At 53.7% G+C, this 27,617-nt stretch overlaps 1 protein-coding gene across 2 annotated transcripts in view; it reads left to right on the top strand.

Annotated features, from left to right (window-relative positions):
- CAMK2A (calcium/calmodulin dependent protein kinase II alpha) overlaps positions 1–27,617 on the top strand; it is a 58,281-nt gene that overhangs the window by 5,912 nt on the left and 24,752 nt on the right. For both annotated transcript variants that reach the window (XM_059174033.1, XM_059174034.1), the window contains exons 2-9: positions 8,886–8,980; positions 15,774–15,833; positions 20,985–21,039; positions 21,876–21,941; positions 22,045–22,117; positions 25,187–25,289; positions 26,544–26,627; positions 26,758–26,852. In XM_059174033.1, the coding sequence (XP_059030016.1) occupies positions 8,886–8,980; positions 15,774–15,833; positions 20,985–21,039; positions 21,876–21,941; positions 22,045–22,117; positions 25,187–25,289; positions 26,544–26,627; positions 26,758–26,852 (631 nt within the window). The remainder of the gene's footprint in view (positions 1–8,885; positions 8,981–15,773; positions 15,834–20,984; positions 21,040–21,875; positions 21,942–22,044; positions 22,118–25,186; positions 25,290–26,543; positions 26,628–26,757; positions 26,853–27,617) is intronic.

Genomic DNA, 27,617 nt, shown 5'->3' with positions numbered 1-27,617 from the left:
AGGAGGTGACACTGGGGAGCTGGAGGTTGAATCAGAGTTAGTCAGAAGGAAGAAGATGGAAGAGTGTGCTTCAAAGTGGGAACAGCACAGGCAAAGGCTCTGAGGTGTGTTATTTAGCCCCAGGGAGGTTGGGGATTCTGCTCTTCTTAGGCCTGCTCAGTCTGCCCCCGACTTTTGGGTGCTTAGGGCCCAGAGCAAATTGTAAAAGCCTTTCCTAGATGATCTTAAAGAGGGAGCCTGGCAGGGTGGGGCAGTTCTGGAAGCCAAGCCAAGGGAGGGAAAGCTGATGAGCCGGAGGACTTGAGCAGGAAGAAAGGACCCCTCTGAGAGGGCTTGAGGGAGCATGTCCTCTCCTCTCCTCTCCTTCCCCCTCTCCCCTCCCGTCCCCTCTCAGCTGGTGTCCTCTCCTGTGCAGAGCCAAAGTGGAGAGGAACACAGAGGTGGAGCTCAGCTCAGCATAGGCAGGACTTCTGAATTATGAGACCCGCTCGTCTCCCACCACCACGCCCCTACTCCAGGCCCCCAGATGGACACGGCCTCAGGAGGCAGGGAACACTGTGGCCCCAGACAGGCACACACTCACAGCCCTCCCCACCCCTTGCCTCCATCTTCCTCCTGCCTTCGCTGGTGAGATGGCACAAGCATGCAGTGGGAGATGGTTTAGGGGCCAGAATATCCTCAGGCTCACTCGGAATGGGGAGTGCTCCTTTGTCCTTCGGATCGAGAACTCAGGCCCAGAGAGGGCCAGGGTCCTGCGCAAAGTCACACAAGCCAAAGACATACAAAAGTAGGGCACTCCAACCTCTTTCCAGTCTGGCGCTTGGCCCCCTTAGCCCTTGGAGCCTCTCTCTCTGAACCTCTGGAAGCCTTCAGGATGTGCAGGTTCATGTAGCCTGGGAAGAAAGCAGACCTTCCGCATCGCCCCCTGCTCTGTCTGCTCTGGTCCTATCTCCAAGGTCTGAGAATATTTTTCAAGTTCCCTTTTTGTAACCCATTCAAGAAAACCCATGCACAGCCAAAACAAGAAATATGTTGGGACTTCTGTTGGTTCAATGTTCCCCTCAGCAAACAGAATCTTCCGGTTCCCAGGCCTTCTGTGTCCCCCACGAGACTTCTGCTGGGTTGGCATGGGGTAGGTCTGTGGGGTAGGGGACAGCTCAAAGACACCGAGTCCCTGCCGCATCTTCTGGAGCCTGGCCGTGGGTGGCTGCAGCCTGGGATGGGAGGAGGGAGACGTGTGGCTTCAGTAATAAGGTCCTAGAATTTTCTGGCTGTAAAATGCTGTCTTTTGTGGAGTTCTGGGCAGAGCTGCTATGGTGAGCTGGGGAGGAGAGAGAGAAAAACCAAACAAATGGGGTCTCCAGCCCCCACAGGCCCTCTCTCCTCTGATCTGTTTGCCATTTGGGGACCTGAATAGCTGTGTTTTGTTTGTTATTTTAAAAGGGCATCACCACTTGAAAAGAAATAACTAAGGGAGAGTGGGTTTAGAATTGACCCACAGCTGATTTCACAAATAGGCAAACTGAGGCCCAGAAAGGTGAAGGGATTTGCTTAAAGCTCTCAAAGGTAGGTGTTTTGGAAACAGAGTATCCCTTCTGTTTCTCAGCAAACCCAATCCCAGCTTTTTAACTTTTCAGGAAATCTAGGACTCCTCAGAGAATCTCATCTGACCCACAGGCACTTTTCCTAGAAAAATGCACACTAATGACAACCAACAGAATGTGTGTATCATTCCCGCAGATCCCTCTGCCCTAAAGCCCACAGACCCCAGATGAGGGGCCCCTCTGATCTGAGAGGAGGGGTATTGGAGAGAGCAATGGATGATGAGTTGGGAGTCCTGGGTTCAAGGTCTTGGCCTCAGTTTCCTCTTCTGTGAAATGGGGAAAGGGTGGACCTCAATGGGAAGATATCACTGGGCACGGCAGCTCCTCCTGCAGCCACATGTGGCCCACATCCTGGCCCCTTGGTGGAGCTGCTCTGGTGGCCGGCCCCAGCTCTGTCCCTTCCCCCAACATTTTGCCTCCATCTACTCTGGCTTCCACACCCCTAGGCCTTGCTCTCTGCTGAGTGATCAGATCAGCTAACCTGGGCTGTGAGCTACTGACCACCAAGGGGTTCAGGATACTAATCCTCTCATAGATAACAGGTCTGCCTGCATTTAACTGGGAAGTTTCTGGAATCACCCCAGCTCATCTCAGAGAGGGAGAATGCTTAGGTGTCTTAACTGAGAGTGGGGAGACTTTCCTCGGGAGATCAGATTTTGGTTATGAGCTGCCTGTCATGTAGCATCCAGACAAGATGATGAGTGGCTAGAAACTCTGGACTGGAATTCTGGAAAGAGGAGGGGTTGTAGAGACGCAGGTTTCAATTTTGTATGGCAGTCCGTGGCTTGTGCCATTTGCACGGGTGGTGGGATCACAGAAAGCTTTGTGAAGTTGATGAACAGAATAATGCACAGACACAGAACCATTTTATTGACAATATAAGGGTGTTCATGACCACCCAGGGCCTCCCCAGGGATTCCCAGCTAAAGCCCAGGTGGAGGAGATGGAAGGAAGTGATAAGAGGGCAGAGGAGAGAGAACAGAGGGTAGTGATCTTGGGGGAGAAGAGGCAGGGTGCCAGAGAGAGTGCAGCCACCTAGAAATGAAAGGGAAGCTGGGCCTCCAAGCCTGAGGTCAGTGAGGCCAGATGTTGCCTGGTGTGGGGCAGGCAAAGTGGATCAGGTCCATTGGGGCTGCAGGGGCTTGGGGGGGCATTGGGTGGGCGGGCCTGGCACAGCTTCCTTCCAGGGAGCCCGGGGGTGGGCACCAGATTGTGGTGGGTTCATGAAGTGTGGGAGGTGGAAAGAGGAGGCAGCGGATGTCGGACACTTGTTCTGGAAGTTTGGCAGCAAAGAAGGAGGAAGGAAGTGGCCCAAGCTGTTGGGTCGAGAGAAAGGTTCGTGGTTTTTAATTTAAAAACTTTGGGGGAGCAGGATGATGATTTTTCCAGAATAAGGGAGACATGTGTGCGTTTGAGGAAGCAGCCAATGAAGAGAAGACCCAGTAATTATCAGGACCCCTGACAATTCAAGGGTCCGGTGTGGAGGGGAGTTATCTCCAAAAGGCCCCCATAAACAGTCTTCTGCCTGCTGAGACCCAGGGGCCTGCGCTGGGCTCTGGGCAGCTCAGAGTAAAGGTGGGGACATTTACTTTAGAGGAAATTGGCAGGAAGCAGTCTTGGGTAGTAGGAACCTCTTCCCAACCCTGTGTAGGAGAGACTTCTCACAAATGTCCCAGGAAGAAGTGTGGCTGAGGGTCCTCATCCCTATCTTGCAAATGGGGAAACTGAGGCCCGGAGGGTAAACAAGCTGGTAGCCACGCTGGGTGAGGACCCAGCTCTTTCAACTCCCTGTCGATTGTTCCCAGGCTCACCTGGCTTCCACGTCAGCACTTTGGGCTGTTTTAGGCCAGCAAGAGTGGTGAGCCCCCTGTGGGCTGACAGCCAGCAACTCCCAGGACACTGAGCCTGCCAGGCAGCCAGAAAGCAATTTCCCAGTGTGAATCTTGCTTTTCACGGCCCATTAGCACATTCCCTATGTTCTTAGCCTTGCTGGACCCACTCTCAGAGCGCCCTCTCCAACTGTCTGTTGGAGAACAGGGCGGGGCCTCCCTGCCTGCTTGTGTCCACACCCATGGGACAGGGTGCTCTACCCTGGGTTGCAGCCCCTTTCCCTCCTCACCGTGGCCTCCGCAACCTCCTCTCCTGGATTTCCTCTTCCCCGAGCTTGGCAAACAAGGTCCATTTTGTTTCTGATGATGCCAGCTGTTCTCATCACTTCGTAGATAATGATGCCTATAAAAGGCGTTTCTCGGGCATTTACTAGACTCCAGGGGCTGTGCTAAACCCATCACATACCTTATTGTATCTCACTGAATCCTTGGAACAACTGCACAGGACCAGTACTGTTCTCATGTACATTTTGCAGGGGAGGAAACAGACTTTCGGAGGTTAAGTAGCTTGCAGGTAAGTGGCTACCCCGTGATTTGAACTCTGGTTGGCCCGGCTCAGGAATCCCTGTTCTTATCCCCATAGAACTTCCCTCTTCAACATGGTAGTCACTAGCCACATACATCTGCTCAAATGAAATAAAATTAACAATTCAGTTCTTCATTCCTACTAGCCAGCTTTCAAGTTCTCTATAACCATATGAAGCTAGCGGCTGTCACATTGGACAACACGGAATATTTTCACCGTCACAGGATATTCTGGTAGAGAATATTACAGATGGAAAGGGCTCATTCCCACCCAAACCCCCATGTGGCAGATGAAAGAAAGTGAGGCCCGTGTTGGGGCAGGCCCCTGTCCAGGACCTCCCAGCGGGGCTGAGAGCTGAGATCCTGTCCCTCCTGTGTCTGTCTGTCTCACACACACATGCTTCCCGGCCCACGTTCTGTGCTTGCTGATGTGGATGTATATTTCATACCCAGGGTGAGACACGTGCGCTTTGTCACACCCAGAGCCCCATGGAATCTCACACACAGGGCATTGCCCAGGCTGGCCGCCCACAGCTGTGGGCAGACAGGCCCCCTGGACCCCTTGTCACCCAGGAACACCTTCACGGACCCTCCTGGGACCATCTGTGGACGCTCACACTGGGTTCTCACACGCAGGCTTCGTCCCTTCCTCTCAGGACCCCCGGTCCCAGCCTTCCACCCTGAGCTCCCCACCTTGGCCTCCTCCCCTCCCTGCCCTGCGCCCTTTCCAAGTTCCTGCCCCGCCCCCTGCTGCCCACCTGCTCCGCTCAGGGCCTCAGGGCCTCAGGGCTGTGGGAGGACTGGGCTGGCTTTTTTGTTGTTTGCCAAGGCTGCTGGGCTGTGGCCACTTGCTCATGCAGGACGGGAATGCAGAAATAGGCCTTTTTAAAGCAAAAGATACCAGAGAGGAGGTTAGTCTCATTTCTGCTGCAGATTCTCCTCTGCCCCTTGTCTCTTGGCCCCCCAGCACCGTGGTGAGCAGGGTAGAGGGAGACCCGAGGCTGCATAGGTCGGGGTGAAGTGCCTAGTTCAATATCCTGTTGAGGATAAGTCTGGGCTCACAGCTTTGTGAGCCCAGAGCCCCTGCTCTAGAGGGTCACAATTTCCTGCCTTTGGTGGAGTCAGAAGAGTAAGTGCAGGTGACCTGGATCCTCTTCACAGATGCACTAGGAATATGCCTGTTCACTCGAGGCCTCAGTTTCCCCATCTGTTAAATGGGGATCCTAATGTCAACTCCACAGTTCTGCTATGGTCTAGAAGGAGCTTAGTGGTGCACGTGCATTTAAAAGGAAGATACCGTCTGGGTGTGTGAGAGCCTGGTACCCTCTGCATCAGTAGCTCTGAACTGGTTTTGATAAGCTCCTCCCTCTGAACAGCTGCTAAAAGCTATGCATCCTTGCCCCAGAAAAAAATGCACATACCTATTCTCAGAGGCACAGGATGTCCTTCTGTGGGTACACGGGCCCTGTGGCTGCCCTCCCCTAGTCAGTTCCCCTAACTAGAACCTAGTTAGGACGCCCGGTTAGGGGCGCCTGGGTGGCTCCGTTGGTTAAGCAGCTACCTTCAGCTCAGGTCATGATCTTGAGGTCCTGGGATCAAATCCCACGCCAGGCTCCCTACTTAGCAGAGTCTGCTTCTCCCTCTTCCTCTGTGCTCTCTCTCTCTCTCTTGCTCTCTCTCAAGAAAATAAATAAAATCTTAAAAAAAAAAAAAAAAAGGACCCCTAGTTAGAAGCTGGGATTTACACAAAAGCTTGGCACTGTGTTCTGAGAAGGAAGTTTAGCAAATGTACCTTCTCTTGTCTTACAGATGCAGCTCTTAGGTCTTCAGCTCCTAGGGCAGAGCCTAGGTTCATGGGGCTGCCAAGCTCCCCTGCAGAGAGTTGTATGTGACAGTCCCCATCAGTGCCGGCATCAGAGCCTCTAGCAGGACACCCCCAGAGGGCAAGCAGGAGACAATCCCCTGGACCAAATGTTAAATGAAAATACAGATTCCTTGTGCCCCCACCTAGAAGCTCTGGTTTGGTTAAGTCTGGATAGGGCCTTGGTATATGTGTTTTTAAAATATCCCCAGGGGATTTCAAAGCAGCCAGTTTGATAAGCATGGGTCTAAGGTCTTTGCTTGGAACAGAATTTTTCATTTCGTTTTGTACTTTTCACTTAGAATTTGTTTCTTTAGTGGAGAAATTCTATCCATCCTGCCTTCCTTGCCTTCCTCCCCCTACTCCTCCCCTCCATCCCTCCAGCCCACATTATTTGAAAGCTCTGGACCAAACACCAGCTAGATGCTGGTGAGTGAGGCAGGACCCAGCCCCTGCACTCAGGAGTTCTCTGCCTGTGCCCCTGCTCTCCCTGGAGCTCTCCAACCTTTCCCGGATGAGGCCACTTTTAACATTCTCACCTGGGGCCTTTGGGGATTGTGATCTCCAGCTGGGCAGGGACCTGAAGGTCTTTGGGTCCATCCCCCTGTCTGGGTAGGGTGGGCACCTTTGAGAGACCAGTCGTGCCCTACCTTCTTCCGATGCCTGTTCCTGTTCCTAACACCCTGACATAATGTCCATTCCCCTGCCTCGGTCAGTCTCTCTCACTGTGAATTCAATCCACTTCTTATTTCTGCAAAGTAACATTTATGGAGGCCCCGTGTGTAGAAGACACGGGATACTAGGGCAGGGGACGTGGGAAAGAAAGTTACAGTCCTGTCTGTCAGGAATTTACCATCAGGTGGGAGGGACAAACAGGACAAACAACAGAGCAACTGTGAACTTGGGCTAGATGGGGAGGGGCGGAGCGCTCTGGGAACACAGATGAGGGCGTCCTTAACTTGGAGGCTTCCCAGAGAAGGAAACTCAGATCTTGCTGCTGTCCTGGGGTGGGAGGAGCAGGGGATTGTGGGGAAGGACAGCAAGGGTGCACCCCCCCCACCCCAGGGAGGGTCCACTGTTACATGAGACGAACCACTTGCTGAGGAATTCTAGTGTAAGTGCATAGTTTGGTGCTTTCCAGTGCTTTCTTACAAGGTCACATTTCCTGGTCTCATGCTCATCTGCTGGCTCTTTCTTCCTTATCCCTCTCCAGTTTTCCATTCACTCCATTCATGAGGCTCAGACATGAAACCAGAGACGCTATGCCCAGGGTGTGTGCCGAGATGGCAGGCTTCCTGGGCTTGGACACGCCCTTGTGCGGAGGATAGGGCATCAAAGTCTGGAGGATGTGATGAAGGGTGGCCAGATCAGGAAGCTGGGAGTGGCAGGCTCCCTTGGGCGGAGGGGGGGCGGGGGAGGTGGGGGTGGTGGCGGGGGGTAGGGGCCAGTGTGTATGCAAATACCCGAGTTCTAGACCTGGCCCTACCGCTAACTATATGAGCCATCTTGACCGAGCTACGCTAGGGCTCAGAGTCTTCAGCTCCACTGCTGACGTCAGGAATCAGCACCTGCATTTTAATAAGACACCTTGGTGACTCATATACACATTAAAATTGAGGAAACCTGCCTATAGACCTGCTTCTTGCCATTAGTCTGTGGTTAGGGAACTAATGGCGGTGACAACCATCACGGTCTGGCTATTTAGGGGCCTCCTCTGTAACACGACAGAATTGCACTAGATGACCTTCATGGTAGGGGGGATGAGGTCGTTCCTAGATGCACCACCTGACCCTCCTTACACTAGGTTTGTTTTTCCAGATACTATGTTTACATTTTTTTTTTTTTTTTTAGAATAAGGGGCCAGTATTTAAAAATTGGGAAATTTCACATAAATATCCAGACTGCAGGCTTTTATCAAAATATTGAACAATTTGGGAAACGGGCCACCTTCCACATAATCAGTGTCCCCATGCAAAGCACAGACACAGCCCTCGCTCTAAGTGTTTCCCTACCGCTGGTGATATGAGGATTACAAATCAAACCCAGCGGCTGTTTCCCACCTGTCTCACTAGCAAAGATAAGAAAGTTTGATAACACACTGGGACAAGGGTGGAGGAAAATGGTCCCCTTGCAGACCGGGGAAAGTAAGTCGTTATGATCTCTAAGATGGATAATCTCCTATCATCTACGACAATCACTAATAACACCTACCCTTTGACCAAGTAATACCAGTTCTCGAAGTGGGTCCACAGACACCTGCACATGTGGGAAACATAATTCTAAGGCACATGTAGAAGGTTAGTCATTGTAGGGATGTTTGTAATATGCATGGAACTATGGATTGAACTAACCTAATTGCCCATTGGTAGAGGACTGGCTAGATGAATTATAGGACAGCCATTTGATGAAATAATGAGGAGCTCTGTATGTTCCAGTATGGAAGGAGTGTCTCTGAAATATTTCCTGAAAAAAGGAGGGTGCAGAACAGCATGCGGGGTCCAAAGCCCTTTATGTGGTGGAGAGTATTTGCGAAAAGATGCTCAAGGAATGGAGCACTGGCTGTCCCTGGGGTCGGGACCTCGGAGACTGCTGTACAGGGGTGGGAGGGAGCCTTCTTACTACCTACATTTTTTTTTATCTTTTGAACTTTGAGTCATGTTGATGTGTTCCCTACTCAAAAGCCTGAAAACTAAAATCTTTCGGAGGTAAGATTCTGTGATTCTGACCCTACATGATTCTAATGTTTTACAACCTGGTGGACCCAAGTTCTTACACTTCTGGAAGGCTCATCCTTCACAAGGCTAAGGTCTCATAACCTGCAGGCGGGCGTTCTCCTGGGTCGCCAGCCCTGCCCTGTCCCTGAGTCAGGCTACTCACCCCTGTGAGCTGAGCAGCCCTGCAGGGGGTCTCCCTAGCCAACGAAGTACAGGTGCGTGAACCTTGGCATGTCCTAATGAAGCATGCCTTGGGCCCTTCCTTCCCTCCTCACCTTCTCTGTCCTCCTAGGGGAGCGTTCTCAGTGGTGCGCAGGTGCGTGAAGGTGCTGGCTGGCCAGGAGTATGCTGCTAAGATCATCAACACCAAGAAGCTCTCGGCCAGAGGTAGGTGGCAGATCCATGCCTTGCTTGCCCCTCTGGGGCTCTTCTCCCCTCCATGCTTTGGGTTAAAAGCAGGACCTGGGTGTGACCCCCTGGGTGATGCTGCAGAGGGAGATTCTTCTTCCTGTGGGTATTATGAGAACAGACCCCTCCATTTTCCTTCCTCATGAGATCTAGACAAGAGGACACAGCCTCTCCGACAGGCCAGGCTCTCTGCCTCCTACCCAGGGTGAAGGCTAAGGTGCCAGGCGGGACTTCCTTTCCCTGCCCTTCTGCCACTTGATTCTTTTCTCATCTCCAGACCTGTGCACCCACCATTCCCTTATCTGGCTCCTTACAAGGCTGACCCTCTTTCAACATTCAGGTTTCAACTCAATGTCACACCCTTTGAGAGAATTCCCAGACCCCTACATCTGAGGCCGTCTCCCCCATCTTATATCGGTTATTACTGTTTACCTTCTTTATGGCTTTCCCCCAGTCCCATTTGCTGGCTTGGTCCCTTACTTAACATGCATCTTGGCTATAAGCTCCAGCGGGTGGGGACGGCTCTCATTCCCTGCTATACCCAGTACCTAGGACAGCAGCCAGCACATCCTAGCGCTCTCCCGGTATCCAGTGAACTCTAGGGGCATCCTGCTTCAACCACACTGGTCCACCCTCTCATCCCTAACTAGTCCCTAGAACAGGGGCTCCCAACCTGTCCTCACCCTGGAACCCCTAGAGAGCTTTAAGAACTCTTGATGCTTTCCTCCCCACCAAGGGGTTGTGACTTCATCCATATGGGGTGTGACCAGGATTTGAAAAAAAAAAAAAAAAAATCCCCAGGTAATTCTGGTTTGGAAGTGGTCCTAGACCAGCAGTGTCAGCATTACCAGGAGATTGCTAGAAATGAACATTCTTGTTTCCAGGCTTAAGAAATCAGGATCTGCATTTTAGCAAGTTACATTGGTGGTCCATGTGGATATTGGAACTTGGAAAGCCTGCCCAGGAGCCTGGCTTCTTGCCCTTAGCGTGTGGTTAGAGCAGTAATGGTAGCATCCACGGTCAGTGTGTTGGGGAAAGTTATCTTCAAAACTCTAGTGCCTTCTCTGAATGGTGTCTAAGCTGCCTTGGGGACCCTTGGAGGTGGAGGGTGTCCTGCTGGGTGCGGCGGGTACAGGTGCAGCGCGGGAGACGTCATGCGAGGAGCTGGCGTCATGGCCAGGTGTTGATCTGGCATAATGCATCTGTGTGGTGGCTGGTGCCCAGCAGGTGTAAGGTTCACAGAGTCTGGTACAGGATGTTCACACGGCCCCCCGCAGGCCTCCCAGCAGGCCCCATGTTGGACCGCGCATTGCCGTCTTTCATCTCTCTGGCTCAGTGCTGCTGGGAGCCCAGCACTTTCTCCTAGTTACTGAACTCCCCCGTGGGCAGCCAGTGTCCTGTGGGGAGAAGAGGCTGGATGTGTGGAGGGTGGTTCTCTGAGGGTCGGGGGCCGAGATGGCACACATTCGGCATGGAAGCTGGTGTGGACGGACGATACCGGTGGAAAGTCTGGAGCTGGAGCCAGGGGCAGGGAGCCAGGGTGTGTAGGGCGGCTGTGGGAGCGTGGCCTCACGTCCAGATGCTGGGACCTGCCTGGCTTCCTGTGGTGTGAGTGGCAGTCTGGCGCCCTTTGTGTGCTTTGGGTCTCTTGTGATCAAAGGAGATGTCCCAATCCCTGAGATACAGGGCGGGGGCGGGGTGGGGGCAAGATTAGTGCCATGGCTTGGGGCGACTGGTTGATGTTACTACAAAATGAGGGAGGGTCAGGGTTCAAGGTCCTCCCTGGGCACTGGACCTCTTAAGCCACTTCACAGTATTCTCAGAGCGACACCTCTCCCTGCCTCCTGGTTCTCAGTCTCTCTCTCTCTCTCTCTCTCACACACACACACACACACACACACACACGCGCGCGCGCGCGCGCGCGCTCTGACAGGAAGAGACAGATGTGTATGGGAGGCAGTGGAAGGGGCACTGTCCCTTTTCTGGAAGGTGACTAAGCATTCCTTGGGCAGTGGGGACTCTGGGCAGCGCCAAGGGGAAATCACCAAGTCCCCTGTCTTTGGCCATTTGTTGGGACTTTGATATCCTTACAGGAAGGCAGCCCAGGCCTAGCTGAGTGTGGAGGGTGCGAGAGGGGAGGTTCTCAGGGGAACCATCTCAGAGAAGTCTGCCAACTGCAAGGCTTCTCTCCCCAGCGGGAGAGGAGGAATAGAGCTGCTTCTAGCAGGTTCCTTTGTTTGCCACTTATGGTGCCTGGGGAGGGGAGAAGTTTGATGCTGAAGATTTGGCAACATACCCTAAGCTTCCCCTGCTGGCGCCCCTGGGGACTTTGGCAGCTCTCTGCAGGGGGGCCCGGCCCACCCGGAGTGTCCGTCCCTCCCTTCACCCCAGGGAGCTGCGGCTTCCCCTTCCCCACCCCGGTCAGCCTCTTGTTCTGTTGAATGGCTCCCCAACCCAGGAGATTATTTTTTCATATGTATTTTAAAAATACCCTTTTAGATAAAATGCTTGTAGTGTAAACAATTTCAAGAAGTCTTAAGGACATGGAATGGAAAGTGAAAATTTTGCCTGTCTCAGGCCCTGCCAGATCCCCTCAGGGTGCCTTCAAAAAAAGTGGCTGCCTTAGTTCCATCCTGGAGGGCTGGAGTCAGTAGGTGAGGCCCAAGCTCCTACAATGAAAAAACCCCGTCCGCAGCGACCATAGCTCGCTCGCTCAATGATAACCCCCTGTCAGGGGGCTCCGTAGGCTTCCCAGCCACAGCCTTAGCCAGTGCAGAGAAGAAACTCATTAATATTTTAGGGGATGCTGGGCACATGGATGTGGCTGGTGCAGCCAGGAGTGACTGGCAGGGGTAGAGAGACCTCCATAGTAACCATTGGCCACTTGAGCGCTGAGAGATCACCTCCTTGGCTCCCGGGCACCCAGTCCCAGGAATACTGGGCGAGAAGCGTGGCGCGAGCTCATTCATGCTGCCTCTCAGCTTCAGGTTCATGCTCTAAGGATCCAAAGACAGATCCTTCTCATCTTCCTCAGCTTACTCCCCACCCCTGCCTGGCAATCTTGGCCCTTGGGATTATTCTTCCAACCTCCCAGGAGCAGAAACCCAGTTGAGGCCCTCTAGAGGGTGGGAGCATTTCCTCTTCCAAGACTTGGAGGTCTATTTTTTCACCCCTGGTTTCTGTTCCTCTGGTCAGAGTCCCACCTGCCCGGTGGAGTGCCCCCTCCCCCACCTCACTCTGCAGGTAGAGCCTTCCAGGCTGCCTGATTGTACTTCCCCTAATGCTCTGCCCTGCTGGCACTATCTGGCCCCAGGAGCTTCACCTTGAACCTTACTTTCACTTACCCTTGCCTGCCAAGTTCTTGGGCAGGGCAGGGCCCCTTAGCCCCAACACCCTGGAGGCCTACCCCTAGGGAGGGAGGAGGAAGGTTCACAAGGTATCATGGTGAGCATTAGGGACAATCCTTCCAGGTACTTGGGCTGGAGGAGTCCCTTGGGAATTTCACCATTGGGAGGCTGTTATCTATCTAGCTGAATAGATTGATTTGTCAATTAATTAATTATGAGAATGGGAGGCAATATGGTACAGTAATTTTGAACATGGGTTGAAATCCCAGTTCTGCCATCTCCTTGGACACGCTGCTTAGTGGCTCTGGGCCCTGGGGCATGGCTGTGACTGACAGACAAGGTTTTGCTTTCATTGCACCTGTTCTCTAGGGAGGAAGACTGTAAAAAACATTAAACATAGAAACAAGTGAGGTAATTTTAGGTAACAACAAGTTATAAAGAAAATGAGACCGGGTAGTGGGGAAGTGATGGGGCAGGAGGGACCCTCAGAAAAGGCAGCCAGGGGAGCTCTTTGAAGAGGTGATATTGTGCTGGACCAGCCTGAGGAGAAGGAGGCAGCCATGAGAAGACCCAGGGGAAAAGCATCCTAGGCAAAAGGTCCAGCAAGTGCAAAAGTCCTGAGGTGGGAAGGGGCTTGGTGTGCCTGAGGCCAGAAAGGTGGTCACTGTGGCTGAAGCTCCAAGGCCAAGATGAGGGAGGATCAGCGGGGTCTGCCTGGCCATGGTGAGGAGTTGGGGTTGCAAGTACAATGGGGAGTCTGAAGGGTTGCTGGAGAGTTTGAAGCCAGGGAGAGATAGAATCTAATTCATATTTTAATAAGAGGTCCTTGGCTACCAAAGACTATTGGCTGGAGTGCGGAGAGCATCCAGGAGTGGTTCCTCAGAGCTGTGGGTTCTAAAGAGGCTTGACCACCTTATTGAGTGACTTTGATAAAGGGACTGCTCCTTATCACTGGGCCTCAGTTTCCTTACCTACAGAACGGGGCAAGGCCTCAGAGGTCAAAAGAAACGCAGTCCCTACTTCCTTTAACGAATGTTAGAAAATAGAAACATGTCAGAGATACAAAAACTGGTGAATAATATATATGTTTACATAAATTCAACAAATTCATGCTAAAAGCCCAGAGAGTGGCAATGTGGCGTAATTGGACAATGCATGAGATGATTGCCAGGTTTATAAAAACAGCTCCTGGCATTTCTGGTAATGAGGGCTGGCTATCAGGCCCAAGTGTGAGGCTGTGTGACCTGTGTGTCCTTTCAGTGCCGCTCCTGGGTAACATGATGTGGTGGTGAAACATCAGAATTCTGTGCTTGGGTCCCTCAGCCCCTGAATGTACAGGCTGGGCCAACCTTGTTCCCTGAACCTATAGCCCCCAGCCCCCTCTGATAGGCCCCACTTGACTGGCCTGGTTTCCAGTTCTGCTGGGGATGGGTGGGGTGGGGGAGAGGGTTGTAGGGCTGGTGGTGGGTGGTGTCCAGCTGTCCGCAGTCCGCTGAGGGCCCTCAGCAGCTCAGAAGGGAGAGGCCCCTCCTTTGTGCAGAATCGGTCTCCTACCATCCTGGAGGCTGGGGAAAGAAGCTGGGTGGGGGGGCAGCGGGAGGGAGGGGGGACCAGGGGGAGGTTGCCTCCCCCAGTGTAGGCAGCCTCCCTTCTCCTAGTCCATAGTCCACCTCCAGCTGGGGAGTTGAGCTTACGCTCCACGGAGACAGGCGTGGACTTAATTGCTTTGCTGATGAAAAATCCACATTTCAGTATTGCTCTTGATCTGTGCAGCCCATGGAGGGAGGGCAGGGGTTGCTCTAATGAAGGGACAAGGGAAAGGGGAGCTGCCTGCCTGGGGACAAGGGCTGGGACTTTCTCTGTCCTTACTGCCTTCCTTGGGGGCGGCGTGCTCTGAAGGGGCCAGAGACTGGAGTTCGAATCCGGGCTCTGCCTCTGCGTGTCTGCGTGGGGTCCCTCCTATGCGCCCCAATTTTCCATTCAGAAATTGGGGGCTGGTGGAGGTGGTGGCAATGAGTCAGGGTGCAGAGAGTGCTACAGCACAGTAAAGCACACGCCTGGAGTCTGACTGCCTGGGTACAATGTGTGGCTCCACTGATCACCATGGATCACGTGTGGCTGTGAGCCCGGTACTTGGTTTCTAGGAACCTCTGTTTCCTCCTCTGTAAGGTCGGAGCGTGAAGGCACCTCCCTCGAAGGGTTGTTGTGAGGACTTGAGATGGGCTTGAGGTGCTCTGCACGGTACCTGGCGCATAGTAAATATTCTACTGGTTCCCTTTGTGTTCTGGTTCTTTAAATTAAGGCATTAACTATGGAATTGTGAAAAAAGCACCAGAAAGGAGATTAAGAAGTGCCTAAAATGGGGACAGTGATGCCCACAGAGTAGGGTCCTTGGGAGGACTGAAGAGAGTCACGGGTAGGATTGTTCCCGGGAGCCCCAGGGTGGGAGACCACGGGACAGATTCTGAACAAGTCCTCTCTCCCTGGGGGTCTGGACAGAAATCCTGGAGAGCAGGTGTGAGAGCTCCAGGTGGTAAAGCCCAGAGGCTGCCACATATGGGCTCTACCCTGCAGATTCTCTGGGGTGTCCCTGGCCCAGAGTCCCCTGGAAGGGAGGCAGCCTCTGTGAATTAATATAGCTCTTCTGCTGCACAGAAACACCCCCCCACCAGAAGGTTGATCAGTCCATGGTTTATTCTATAATTCAATGACTTCTTGAGCATCTACTATGTGCCGGGCATTTGAGTAGATGCCAGGGGTACAACAGAGACCAAGCACTTGCCCTTAAGGGTAAAGGTCCCCGTGAGCCAAAGTGAGATGTGCTGTCCTGAGGCCCTGGGAACACAGTGGAGGGGCCCCCTCCTCTTCTGGTAGGACAGGCTGCCAGGAGAGGGCATATTGAAGGACAGGTGGGCATGAAGGAGTGATGGCCAGTGAAGGACAGTGGGAGGTTGAGAGGGAAAAGTTCCAAGCTGAGAGAACCACATGGGTGAAGGCCCCCAAGCCTGAGTGCAAGGACTAAGCAGGGGGGCTCTGGGGAAATGCCATTTAGCAGGGCTGGAGTGCCCTGCGAGGGGCAAGCCTGGAGACGGGGTAGCAGGAGCCTACCTGGGGTGGGGTAGGAGGTGTTCCAGGCTCTGCAGATGGGACTTGGACATGCACCTCATTTGAGAACCCCAGAAACAAAGGCCCAGAGAGAGGAAGGGACTTCCAAGACCCTGCAACCCCGCCCCCTACCACCCTTACTCTGCTGCTTCCCACCGCCTTCCTGGAGAAACCAGAGGCTCTGCCAGAAAGGCAAGCTTATCCAGGCGGGGGGGGGGGGGGGCAGGGGCTGCCTTGGGGGCGCAGACCATAAGAGGCCGAGACAGAGTAGGTGAGGTTTCCTCCCTCACCTGGGACTCAGCTGGGCATCTGTGTTTCAGATCATCAGAAGCTGGAACGCGAAGCCCGCATCTGCCGCCTGCTGAAGCACCCCAACATCGGTGAGCTGGTGAGGGTGTGTGTGAGGGGGATGGGTGGAGCCTGGCCCCGTGCCCCCCCTTCCCCCCCCCCCCCCCGGCCAAGCCAGTGGGTCTTCTGGGCAGGGAGGGCAGCTTTTCTCTTCTCTGGGGATGGTGGCAGTAGGGATGGGAAAGGGGGTGCCTTTAATGGTCTCCACGTTTCTCAGAGACCAGCTTGGTTGGGGGGAAGGTGAAGAAGGGGCCCTCCCTCCTAGCCCACGCTGCCGGCAGCCTCCTTCAGAAAAGCTGTTTCAGGAAAACTCCCGAAGCTCCAAAGCTCCGGGAGAGAGACAAAAATAGGCCAGGCGTGGCCTTGACCATAACAGCCCACTCCCCAAACCTACCCCAAGCTGAGTCAGCCTGGCACTGTGGCCTGCCCACCTACCTAGACCAGCAGCCTGCCTGCCCCCCAGAGGCAAGCTCCAAGGTCTTGCCCCAGGGGCAGACTGAGCACAGACTGCAGGGGAGAGGCTGGGCCTAGACCACACTTCACGGCCTGACCTCCCCTCCTCCCCCATGCAGGACTGGAGTTCTGCATCCCTGCCCATCAGTGTTCTGAGTTGGGGTGGCGTGGCCAGGGGAATGGGGAGGGGAGGAAGAGCAGATTCTAGATGTAGTCCTGTCAGGGAATGGCTGTGTGACCTTGGGTGGGAGCCCTGCCCTCTCTGAGCCATTTCCCCCATCTCCGCAAGGAGACACCCTCTGCATCACGTGGGCTTCCTCTTTAAAGGTGGATTCTGGTTCAGTGGCTTTGGGTGGGGCCCGGGATTCTGCATTTCTGGCACGCTCCAAGGCAATGCCAAGGCTGCTGCGTCAGACCACACTTTGAGGAACAAGGCCTAGGTGCTCTCTAAGGAATATTCCCACTCGGGCAGCCACCATGCCTTTGGCCTTGGTAAGGAAGCATAGCTCAGTACCCAGAGCCCCAAGGGTTAACCCTCCTGTCAGAGAGAAGCGTCTCAGTCTGCTATTTATACCCCAAAGGCACCTCCCCTTCCCCGTGCCCAAGGAAGGGGAGCAGAACTGCGCAAACAGCAGCCAGAGGCTCCAGGACCAGAATGAGAGGAGGGCCAGCAAGGCGGCTGGTGGGGGGCAGGCCTGCTTGTACCCCAATCCCTGACCACCAGCTGACAGACTCACTGTGTGGCCTCAGGCAGCTCCTGCCCTGCTCAGGGCCTCCAGCTGCCCAGCAGTATGATGGAGGGGTTGAGAGGGAGCTCTGACTCCAAAGTCCCATGGTTCTTAGAAAAGCGATCAGCACCAGGGGAAGGAGGTGGGGAGTGTGTGTGTGTGTGTGTGTGTGTATGTGTGTGTGTGTGTGTGTGTGTGTGTTGCTGCACACTACAACTGGCTCAGGTCAACCCTGCCTCCTCCTCCCTTGCAGCCTCCCCTCTCCCCTCCCCACTGTATATGGGGAGCAGTACCCTATGGGCTCTGGGGCTGACAGTCTGCAGCTCCAATCCTGGGTTTGCAGTTTAATGGCTGTGTGACCCTGGACCCATTGCTGAACCACTCTGAAGCTCGGTTTTCTCATCTGGGAAATGGCAATGATACCCGCCTTGTAGAATTATGATGATTAATTAAAGCATAGCCCCATGACAGTCCCGAGGTAGGGGCTGCTCCCCCTTGTCCTCAGTCTATACCTTCGCACAAGACAAGCTCTCCCGAAACGGTAACCTCCGTGCAATTCTCACTCTCCTGAGCCATCACAATGTTTGGTCACCAGATCAGGGCGCTGTGTTTAACGTGCTGGTTAAGAGAATGCGGTTTGCTCCTGGGGTCCAATCCCAGCTCTGCTGCTCGCTAGGTGTTGGGGCGCACAGGTTCGTGAGGGCAAGCACAGAAGCTGTCTTTTACAATTGCAGGGCAGGTAAAATGAGAAATTGCAAGGAAAGCACTTAGCACAAGGCTGGCCTGTGGCAAAGTCTTAGAAATGGTGCCTCACCATCATCATCATCATCATCATCACTGAGGCCTTTTCTCCTTCCTTCCTCCCCTCCCCTCCCCTTCCCTCCCCCTCCCTCTCCCTTCTACCTACCTTCCTTCCTTCCTTCCTTCCTTCACCTGACGGCAAGGGTATCCAGGACCCCACCACATGTCAAGGCTAAGGATGGGTGGCAGGAGTGAGGATGGCATTGGGATAGGGGTAGGTAATGCACAGAGACGTGGAGAGCAGAGCTGAGCCCTGGATCAGGAGGATTTGGGGAAGAACCCCGAAACTATCTCAGGGCTGCAAAGGCCCTGCTTCATGAGCCTCCAAGCATCTCACTTCTAAGTAGACTATAATCTCCCAGAAGAAGTGAAGACAGGTGCAGCTGTGGCTGCAGAACCCCAGAGGCAAGCCTGTGGCTGGAGGAGCTGGACTGAGCCCTAGTCAGCCTGCTGGGTGACTCTAGCCACGCTGTAGTCCATGTGGGACTGGTGCCCAGCCCTGGGGGGGACCAGATCAGGGAGGCCCTGGCTCAGCACAGGGGGTCCAGCTGTGCTGCGCACATGGGACAGGAACAATGCCCCACGCTGTACCATCACCACCTGCTGATGGGGCCCACCCTGAGGCCACCCCAGGGAGCAGGGGACACCCTGAGAGTTTAGCAGGGGATTTGGGGGTAGGCAAGAGGAGTGAACTGGTCGGTGAGGTAGACGACAGCGTCCTCATTTGTCAAGTTCTCCTGGTGCCGGGCCCTGAGTTGAGGGCTTTACAAGCATCATCAATTATCCCCCTGCAGCAGGCCAGTGGTGTTAGCACTATGGGTAAGAAAGGAAGCTCAGAGAGGTTACCTAATTTGCCCAAAGTTACACAGCTTACAGGAAGCAGAGCTGGGAGGTGAGCCCAGCAAGAATGACTCCAGAGCCCAGATTCTCACCATTCCATCAAACCTCCCAAGGGGACACCAGGAAGTGTGCGTCAGAGGGCAGAGGCTAGGATAGCAAGCACTGCCCTTCAATTTCCAAGAAAAAAAACCATCCCTGTTGGAAATATGAAAAGAATGTCAGAAATTCATGAGTCCAGCTATATAAATGAAAACTAGGTTACAGATTTGTTGGATCTATGGAAATATTTTAAAAAGTCAAAAGCTGGCAACATAGCTCAGTGACCACAGACATGTCAATCTCTACCACGTGGTGAGACCCTTTCATACCCCATGGTGGCGCTTGAATCTTCCTTTTCCTCTTTGGCTTTGGACTGTTCTTTCTCAGGGCAGCCTTCCCTGAGGGGAGTGGAGGTTTTATGTGTCCTGTCTCCTGGGTTCTGAGCTGTGCTGGTGCTCCCTCTCAGGGACGAAAGCCTACCCCAGTGCCCTTATGCAGGTGGCGGCTGGAATCCAGCCTGTGCTCCCCTTGCTGGCTGCTTAGATGGGCAGCATTCTTTTCCTTTTTTATAAAGATTTATTTATTTATTTGAGAGAGAGAGATCACAGGCAGGGGGCAGGGGTAGAGGGAGAGGGAGAAGCAAGCTCCCTGTTAAGCAGGGAGCATGATGTGGGACTAGATCCCAGGACCCTGGGATCATGACCGGAGCCAAAAGCAGGTGCTTAACCAACTGAGGCACCCAGGCACCCAGAAAGGGCTTTGTTTTTGTTTTTGTTTTTAACTTTATCTGGCTACACTAATAATGCAAGTTTATGGTAGATCAATGAGAAGACAATTTTTTTTTGAGAAGACAATTTTTAAAGTATATTCTACAGCCTTGGGACTTAGAGGTTATACTGTATGATACATGTTTTCATATGATACATGATGTCTGTACCTTCTCAGATGTTTCTATACGTGTTGTGCTCCCAAGGTGCCTGGTCGGTTCAGTCCTGGTGGAGTATGACTCTGGGTCTCAGGGCTGTGAGTTCTAGCCCTGCATTCCGTGCAGAGATTACTTAAATAAATAAATCTTTAAAAATATTTGTGTTCCTGTTCTCCTCCATCTCTAGCCACCTTCTCCCCTGCCCCCATAGTAGATGCCTACTCTGATGTATTTGACACCGGCTTCTCCAAACTTTATGTGCAGATAAGAGAGCCATAAGCCATTGGGGGGACTCGATACTGAGTCAGAAACACGCGCATATGGCCAGAATTCGGATGGCACTAGGGCTCGCAGATAAAGCAGAGCATCTCACCCCACCCACCACTCCTGCCCTCCCGATTCCTCTCCCCAAGGTCCCACAATGCCCGCTTTTTTGTATCCTTCCAAAGACACTTATGCCACAAACAGGCCTAAATACATCTTTTTAAGTACCATACACACTGTTTTGCACTTTGCTTTTTTGCCAAACAACATAATTCAGAGATGATTCGGAACCAGGGGAAATGTAACTACCGTATTATCTTAACAGCTGTGTGATCTTCCGTTGGGCGACGTATCCTGATTCTCTGAGCATGTACCCCGCTCTGTGGACGTTTCTAGGCTGTGGCTCAGGGAAAGGATGTGAATCTGTCCTGGGAGAAAATGCAGTTGGCTAGCAGGGTACAGCCCCTGAGTCAGCTCTGGGCCTCGGTCCTTCCTTCCAGAATCTCAGGGGGTAATTTTGGGAGATCTGGGCTCCTGGGAGTCTTGCCCCTGTTCTTGGTAAGTGAGGTATGAAGAGATGACAGTTTCTCAGCAGGCCTACCTCAGGGACCCTCGTCCTCCCACCAAGACCAGCTCTCTTATCTCACATCTGGTTGCCCAGCGTGGATCTTCCCCAGGGTTGGCCCTGGGTGAACACCGCCTGTGTGCCTCATGGAGTTCTCACAACAAGGCTGCAGGTCCAGGAGTTTCATTCTCATTGTTCAGGCAAGAAAAGAGAGGCTCAGAATGGTGTAGCAACTTGCGTAGGGTCACAGAGCGAGCAAGTGGCAGAGATCTGAGCCATTTCCCTGATGCCAGACTATTCAGCCAGGAAGCTAAGGGTTGGAGGAAGGAAGAGACCAGACTTTGACCAAAGCTGGGAAGGGTCTTTCATCTTTAAACCTGGGCCTCTTTTGACGATGCCCGAGGTCAGTCACCATCTCTCACTGGCATTTGTCAAGGCACCTGTTACCTAGCTTGTGCTCAGTGACTGAGAAGTTGGTATGTTGGCCATTGGAGGGGTGAGGTGAGAGGGCGGGAGGAGGTGGAAGCAGTGCTTCCGGGTTAACTGGCTGCTTGGGCCCCTCCCACAGTCCGGCTCCACGACAGCATCTCCGAGGAGGGACACCATTACCTGATCTTCGACCTGTGAGTCTGGGCCCACCCCGGGTCGTGCAGGGGCTCGAGGGGCAGTCTGAGCAGGGAAGACCTAGGTGGGTCCCTTGGCCTGAGTCCCAAATGCTGCCAGGCTGGGCAGAATTCCCTTTTGAGACGGAAGTGATAGGCCTGCCACCCAGACACAGCGGGTGGGTCATCCTGAAACGCCAACGCACACTTGTTACTTCTGCCGTCTTACTGCTTTGTTTCTATTTGTGGCCAGCGGTGCTGGCTTCCCATGTCTAGTGGCAATATAAAGTTTCTTTCTGGAGTAATTCTCAAGTTTTGAAAGCCACTCAATCAAATGACAAACAATAATGAAATGATAGGTTCTTGGGTTGGCAGAGAAACTCAGCGAAGACACTGGCCCCATCTGCTGAAAACAGTTAATCATGGGGAAGGCTCTGCATATGTGGGTACAGGAGAGCTCTCTGGGCCTTCTGCTCAGTTTTGCTGTGTGCCTCACATTACTCTAAAAACTAAAGTTTATGAAACAAACAACAACAACAACAACAAAAACCCCAGCCCCTGGGCTTCCTGATGAACCTGAGTGATCCCCTCTGAGTGTCCCACCCCCTGACCTAACTCCAGCGTGGACCCAGCGGGAAAGAAGGGCAAGTGGGGGAGGGGAGGGCAGTCCACGGAAGGGTGGGATAGGAGCCAGGAAAAGGGCTGCAGCGGGAGGCACCCCAGGGCCCCAGGGACTCCTCCCTTTGGACTGAGATTCTGAGGTCCCTGGGTCACGCCCTTAGCTTCCCAGAGACTCTTCCAGAAGAGGCAACCGCGGGGGCCTTCGTGGGAGGGTGACTCTGTGCCTGTCTCCCCAGGGTTACCGGTGGGGAACTGTTTGAGGACATCGTGGCCCGGGAGTATTACAGTGAGGCCGATGCAAGGTGAGCACCAGGTGCCTGGGGGCAGGGCGTCTCCCCCACCTGCTTCCCAGCTCCCCAGGGGATGTCCACTTTCACAGGGGGACCCTGTCCTCTCTCTCCCCAGTCACTGTATCCAGCAGATCCTGGAGGCCGTTCTCCACTGCCATCAGATGGGTGTGGTGCACCGGGACCTGAAGGTGAGTGACGCACCCAAGGGGGCAGCTCCCCTATGAAGCCAGGAGGGTCATCAGAATCCCTTCAATTGCCCTGAGTTGGGCTGGGCTGGGGAATACCTACCCCATGATTCCGATGAGGAAATGGGGTGCAGGGAGGAGTAGCCAAGCTTCGGATCCAGTCTCCTGATGCCCGGGCCCACGTGCTCTGGGCCAGACCAGGTAAGCTGTTGTAAGGTCGCCCCAGTCTGGCTCTGGTGGGGTCCAGGTCCCAGCCAGGCCACTCTCCAGCCACAGGGCCTCAGCTGCCTTGTGGTGGGGTTGCCATGGCAACCTCTGCTGGGGGTTGCTTGTTCTGTCAAAGGAGACAGCACAGTACCCAGTGCGCAGGGACACCGTAGTTCTTGTTTCTGGATCCCTGGCAGGTACAGGCAGAAGAAGCACAGGACTTGGGGCCCCCAGGGTCCTTCCTCTTCCCACTGAAGGAGAAGAAAGGCCTGGGCAGATGTGCAATCTAGGGTTGGCAGTAGCCTCATAGCCTTGCCTGGTTGGCACAGATTCCTCGCTCCCCTCTGCTGAGCCTCAAGTTCCTGCGATTTTCAGAGCAGCAAACAGAGGCCTACAGAGTCTAAGGGACTTGCCCAAAACTCTGCCGTTCAGTTGTGCCTGAGCTAGGATGGAGCCCTGGCCTTCTGACCCCAGCCGCTGGGCCTGCGGGGGTCGGGGCCAAAAAGTCACTCATCGCAGCTCCTGCTCCTGCAATGGTCCCTTCTAGGTGCCTGTGAACCTCTGCTGTTTGGCCTTCAGTGACTCTGAACTCACTTCTTCTTTTTTTTTTTTTTTTTTTTTTAAGATTTTATTTATTTATTTGACAGAGAGAAATCACAAGTAGGCAGAGCAGCAGGCAGAGAGAGAGGAGGGGAAGCCGCTGAGCAGAGAGCCCGATGTGGGGTTCAATCCCAGGACCCTGGGATCATGACCTGAGCTGAAGGCAGAGGCTTAACCCACTGAGCCACCCAGGTGCCCTTCTGAACTCACTTCTTGAGAGGCAGCCCCCTCGAACCACTGAGAAAGTCTCCTTTCATCTTTCCTACTCTGGCCTGTGAGCCCTGGTGCTGCCCTTGGGGGCCACCCAGATCAGGCCTCCAGCTCAGGCCTGAGGTCCGTGGGTGGCTTCATGGTACCTCCTCCCTCTTGTGCAGGCTGTTCTCCCCCATCTCCACCCAGAACAGGACCCCCCAGGTCCTCCTCAGCCTGGACCCCCTCTCTGGACACTCTCCCTGGGTGTCCTCCACCAGGCCTGGGCCCCTCTCTGGGATCCAGCGTTCTGCCCAGAAGCCCTACCCACCCCCGACTCTCACAGTGGAGCTCCATGGGGCTCAGTCTGGACCCACAGGCAAGTGTGCAGTCCAGGAGGGTCCTGGCCAGACGGCAGGGCCATTCTCCCAGAGGGCCTGTTCCTATTATAGCAACAGCCCCTGCATGGGAGGAGAAAGGAGGAGAAGCAGCACAAATTTAGGCCACTCTGGATAGATTAATTAGTGGCATATTCATCAAATCAGGGCAGGACGGCTACCAAGACCCAGGACACATTGGGCGCGCAGTCCCCAAAGGATAAAAGAGGGCTTCATGAGGGGCAGATGGAGCTATATTTGTTTAGGTCCCACCTAGCTTTGGGCAGCAAAAGGTCAGAGGTGGGACCCCGTCAGAAGTCCCAGTGGGGAAGGGGGTCAGGGGAAACCGGCTGTCTCCAGGGACGTGGAGCCCAGGCCCCCACCCCAGCTCCAGCAGCGATTCTGAGTGCTAATGCTCACCGCGCATGTGCTGTGGGCCACTGCCAAGGGCTCTGCGCGGATTATCACGACTAATCTGTACACCAGCCCATGACGTGGGCTCTGTCCATTTTTCTGAGAGGAGACCAAAGCTACAAGAAGTCAAATGGTTTGTCTAAGTTCCATAGCACAGAAGTGGGGGGAGCTGGGTCAGAGGCCAGGGCTACCTGACTGCAGAATTCATTTCAGCCCCTCTCTGGCCTGTGGGGGCGGGGGACATTTCCTGTTCTTTACTCCCAGTGGAAGATAGCAGTCTCGGGGCCCCAGAGGCCAGGTGGCATGTACAAGGGCCCATGTCTCTCAGTTCGACGTGTTTGAGAACGTGGCTCTCGAGCCAGACTTTGCCTCAATTCTGATTCTGTGCTTTATCAGCTGTGTGACCTGGGTCACGCCACTTAACTTCTCTGAGCCTTGGTTTCCTCATCTTTATACATATGACAAATATGTATGAAGTACCCACTATGTGCTGCTCTCTGCCTTGGGTGTCGGTGATAGAGTGGTAGACAGACAGACAGGGAACTCACTGTCTGTAGAGGTGACAGATAATGAACAAGCACAGAGACAGATGGGGGGGGGAATTACAAATTGTGGTATCTGTGACGGTAACGACAAGTTGCTAAGACTGAAGATACCTGGGGGGTCCTCCTTTCGATAGCCATGGAGGGACAACATAAAGGTAAGAGCAGATGAAGAGAAGACACCAGCTTTGTGAAGCTCAGAGAAGGAGCAAATCAGACAGGGAGAACAGGAAGTGCAAAGGCCCTGAGGTGGGACCAAGTGTGATTGTTTCAGAGAACATAGGAAGGCTGCTGTGGAAAAAGGGAATAATAATGCCCACCCCAAAGGTTGTTGAGGTGACAAGTGAGATGATATATGCAAACACTTAGCCTGGTGGCTGGCACATAGTAGGGGCACAATAAATGTCACTCCTTTTTCCTTATTGTGATGGTAGCTGCCCCCCCAACTCCCTGACCCCATGTCAGCCTTAGCCCCAAACCTTGAGGAGAGGCAAAGGAGGGGATGGGTGGTGGAGAAAGGGTCTTCCTGTTGCTGAAGACAGAGGTCTTACCCTAGGGTAGTCCCCTCACTGGAGGCTGGAGCTCAGGGTTCTGTGGCTGGGATTGAAGGTGGGGGCAAGGCGCCTCTAGATTGTCTAGCTACTCCTCCTGTGGGCTCAGGCCACAGGACATGAGGTTCGGAATCGGCTCACTGTCCTCTGGTTCTTTCTTCCCTCATTTCACTCCTCTCTGGTCCTGGGAAGCCGGAGAATCTGTTGCTGGCCTCCAAGCTCAAGGGTGCCGCGGTGAAGCTGGCAGACTTCGGCCTGGCCATAGAAGTGGAAGGGGAGCAGCAGGCATGGTTCGGTGAGTGGGGACGGGGGTGGCAGGGGTGTGGGGGCCAGGCTTGTGTTGACACATTGGCCCCTAGGAATCCCAGGCCCAAGCAGGGGCAGGTAAGAGATGGCTGGGGAATCAGCCAGAGCTCCCGGAGCAGAGGTCCCACTGCACAGCCTCTGTCAGTGGGTGTTACCCATCTTATCTCCACAGGGGTCAGGTTCAGGGACACGGTTATCCTTAAAACAGTACATGGCCTCTCCGCATGCACACGCACCACCATGGCTGGCTGGGGGCTTCCGTGGGTTCCCCTAATGGCCTGGGTGCCAGAGCTAATTATCTTGATTTTACAAACGAGGAACGGAGGCTAAGAAACTTGAAAGAGTTCACGGGAGACTAAAAGGGACAGAGCCAGGATTGAAACTCAGATGACTCAGCAGACTCTGAGGTTTTGGCATAATTGAGTCCTTTCAGCTAGCTGGGGGCACTACTGATCAGTGATTAAGAGACAGAGCTCCGGGTTCAAGTTCCGACTCTGCCACTTAGGAGGTGTGTGATCTTCGGTGAATCATTTCACCTTGCTGAGCCTTTGTTTCCTCATCTGTAAAATGGGGGTGATGATAGCATAGACCTCAGGGCTGTGTGAAGAGTAAGTGAGACCAGGCATGAGCACACACACTCAATAAATAGTAACTGTTCTTATGATTCCTTGTTCAAGTACTTTGGGTGTCTGTTTATTTCAAACGATCCTTCTGACACTGCTGGTTGGTAGTAGAGGGAGGAATCCCTAATCTCTCATTTGGCAGATGAGGGAACTAAGGCCTCGAAGGAAAAGAGACCCACCAGGGGACTTAGGGCAAAACCAGAGTTAGGGACCGGCCTCCTGCTAGCACAGAACCAGCTCCTAGAAGGGTGGGGAGTGAGCGAGGGTTCAGCTCAGCCTTCGGCTGACGTGGCAAGGACATTTTGCCTAGAATGCCACCAGCACTTGGTAATGGCTCCAGGAAGGCTGTTAGCAGTGTATGACGCTGAGCAGGACCCCATGGGAAGGACTGACTGATGACTTCTGCCACAGGCTTTGGAGTGGGGAGCGGGGGGGCAACAGGTACCCTATGCACCTGTCCACCCTGGTCTAGAGGTTTTGCTGCCTTGCTGGGCAAGAACTTTCTGTCCTCGAGCCACTCTTGGGATGGGGAGTGTGTCCGTTCTCTCCAGGGCAACCTCATCCCTCTTACATGCCAACCTCTATGTGTGCGTCTGCTTGTCTGTGTGTCCGCGGAGCAGGGTTTGCAGGAACGCCGGGATACCTCTCCCCAGAAGTGCTGCGGAAGGACCCGTATGGCAAGCCTGTGGACCTGTGGGCCTGTGGTGAGTCCATCCCAAAGCCCTCTCATCCCCCTGGGCTCCTGGCCCTCAGGGGGCCCTCTCCTTCCCTATCCCTCCCATCTTCATCACTTCTCTTCACACGCAGTGAGGTTTCTCCTGGTCCTCTCCCCAGGGGTCATCCTCTACATCCTGCTTGTTGGGTATCCTCCATTCTGGGATGAGGACCAGCACCGCCTCTACCAGCAGATCAAAGCTGGTGCCTATGATGTGAGTGTCCCTCCTCTCTCCAGGCTCCCTGCCATGCCCTGAGTCCCTTCCAGTGAAAGCCAGCACCCAGTGAGGTCAGAGATCTAAGCTGCCTCCTGTCCGCCCTCCCAACCTACTTAGGCCCTCTGCCACTCCCTAGTTGCAGGGGGGTGGAGCTTGCAGGCTGGGTGGCCCCAGCCTCATGGTTGGGCCTCAGCGTGATGGCACTTAGCCTGGGGCCCTGGAGGGCAGGAGTAGCACCGAATTGGGTTAAGAGGTGGAGAGTAGGTCCCAGAAGCCAGACTCTCACCCTCCCTCCCTCTCTCTCACAAATGCACACACGAATAATAATATTAGCTAACACGACACTTTTCTTAATGCTTTATAGATTATTAGAGCTCATCCACATACCCATCTATGACATAGGTACGATTATTATGTCCATTTTACAGATAGGGAAGCTAAGGCACAGAGAAGTTAAATAACTGCCCTTATCACATAGCTAAGAAATGGTAGAGCTGGGATTTGAACCCAGGCAATTTGGCTCTAGCATCCATGTTTCTAATGACCAAGCTATACTGCTTTTCAATGAGGCTGATTCTATCAAGCCCTGTAGTATGCGTTTTATATCATAGTTAATCTTCACAGCATCTCTAGGGGCAGCTGGAAGGTCACCCAAAGTCTTGTCTAAAGTCACATGGCCCAGGAGACAGAACCAGGACTTAGACCCAGCCTTCCGATTCTGAAGTCTGGCCCATAACCACTGGCCTCCTGCTCCCCAGATAA

This window comes from Mustela lutreola, chromosome 5, assembly GCF_030435805.1.
Source record: "Mustela lutreola isolate mMusLut2 chromosome 5, mMusLut2.pri, whole genome shotgun sequence".
Lineage (NCBI taxonomy): Eukaryota > Metazoa > Chordata > Mammalia > Carnivora > Mustelidae > Mustela > Mustela lutreola.
The sequence above is the reverse complement of the archived record's forward strand: the minus strand, read 5'-3'. Positions and strand labels throughout refer to the sequence as shown.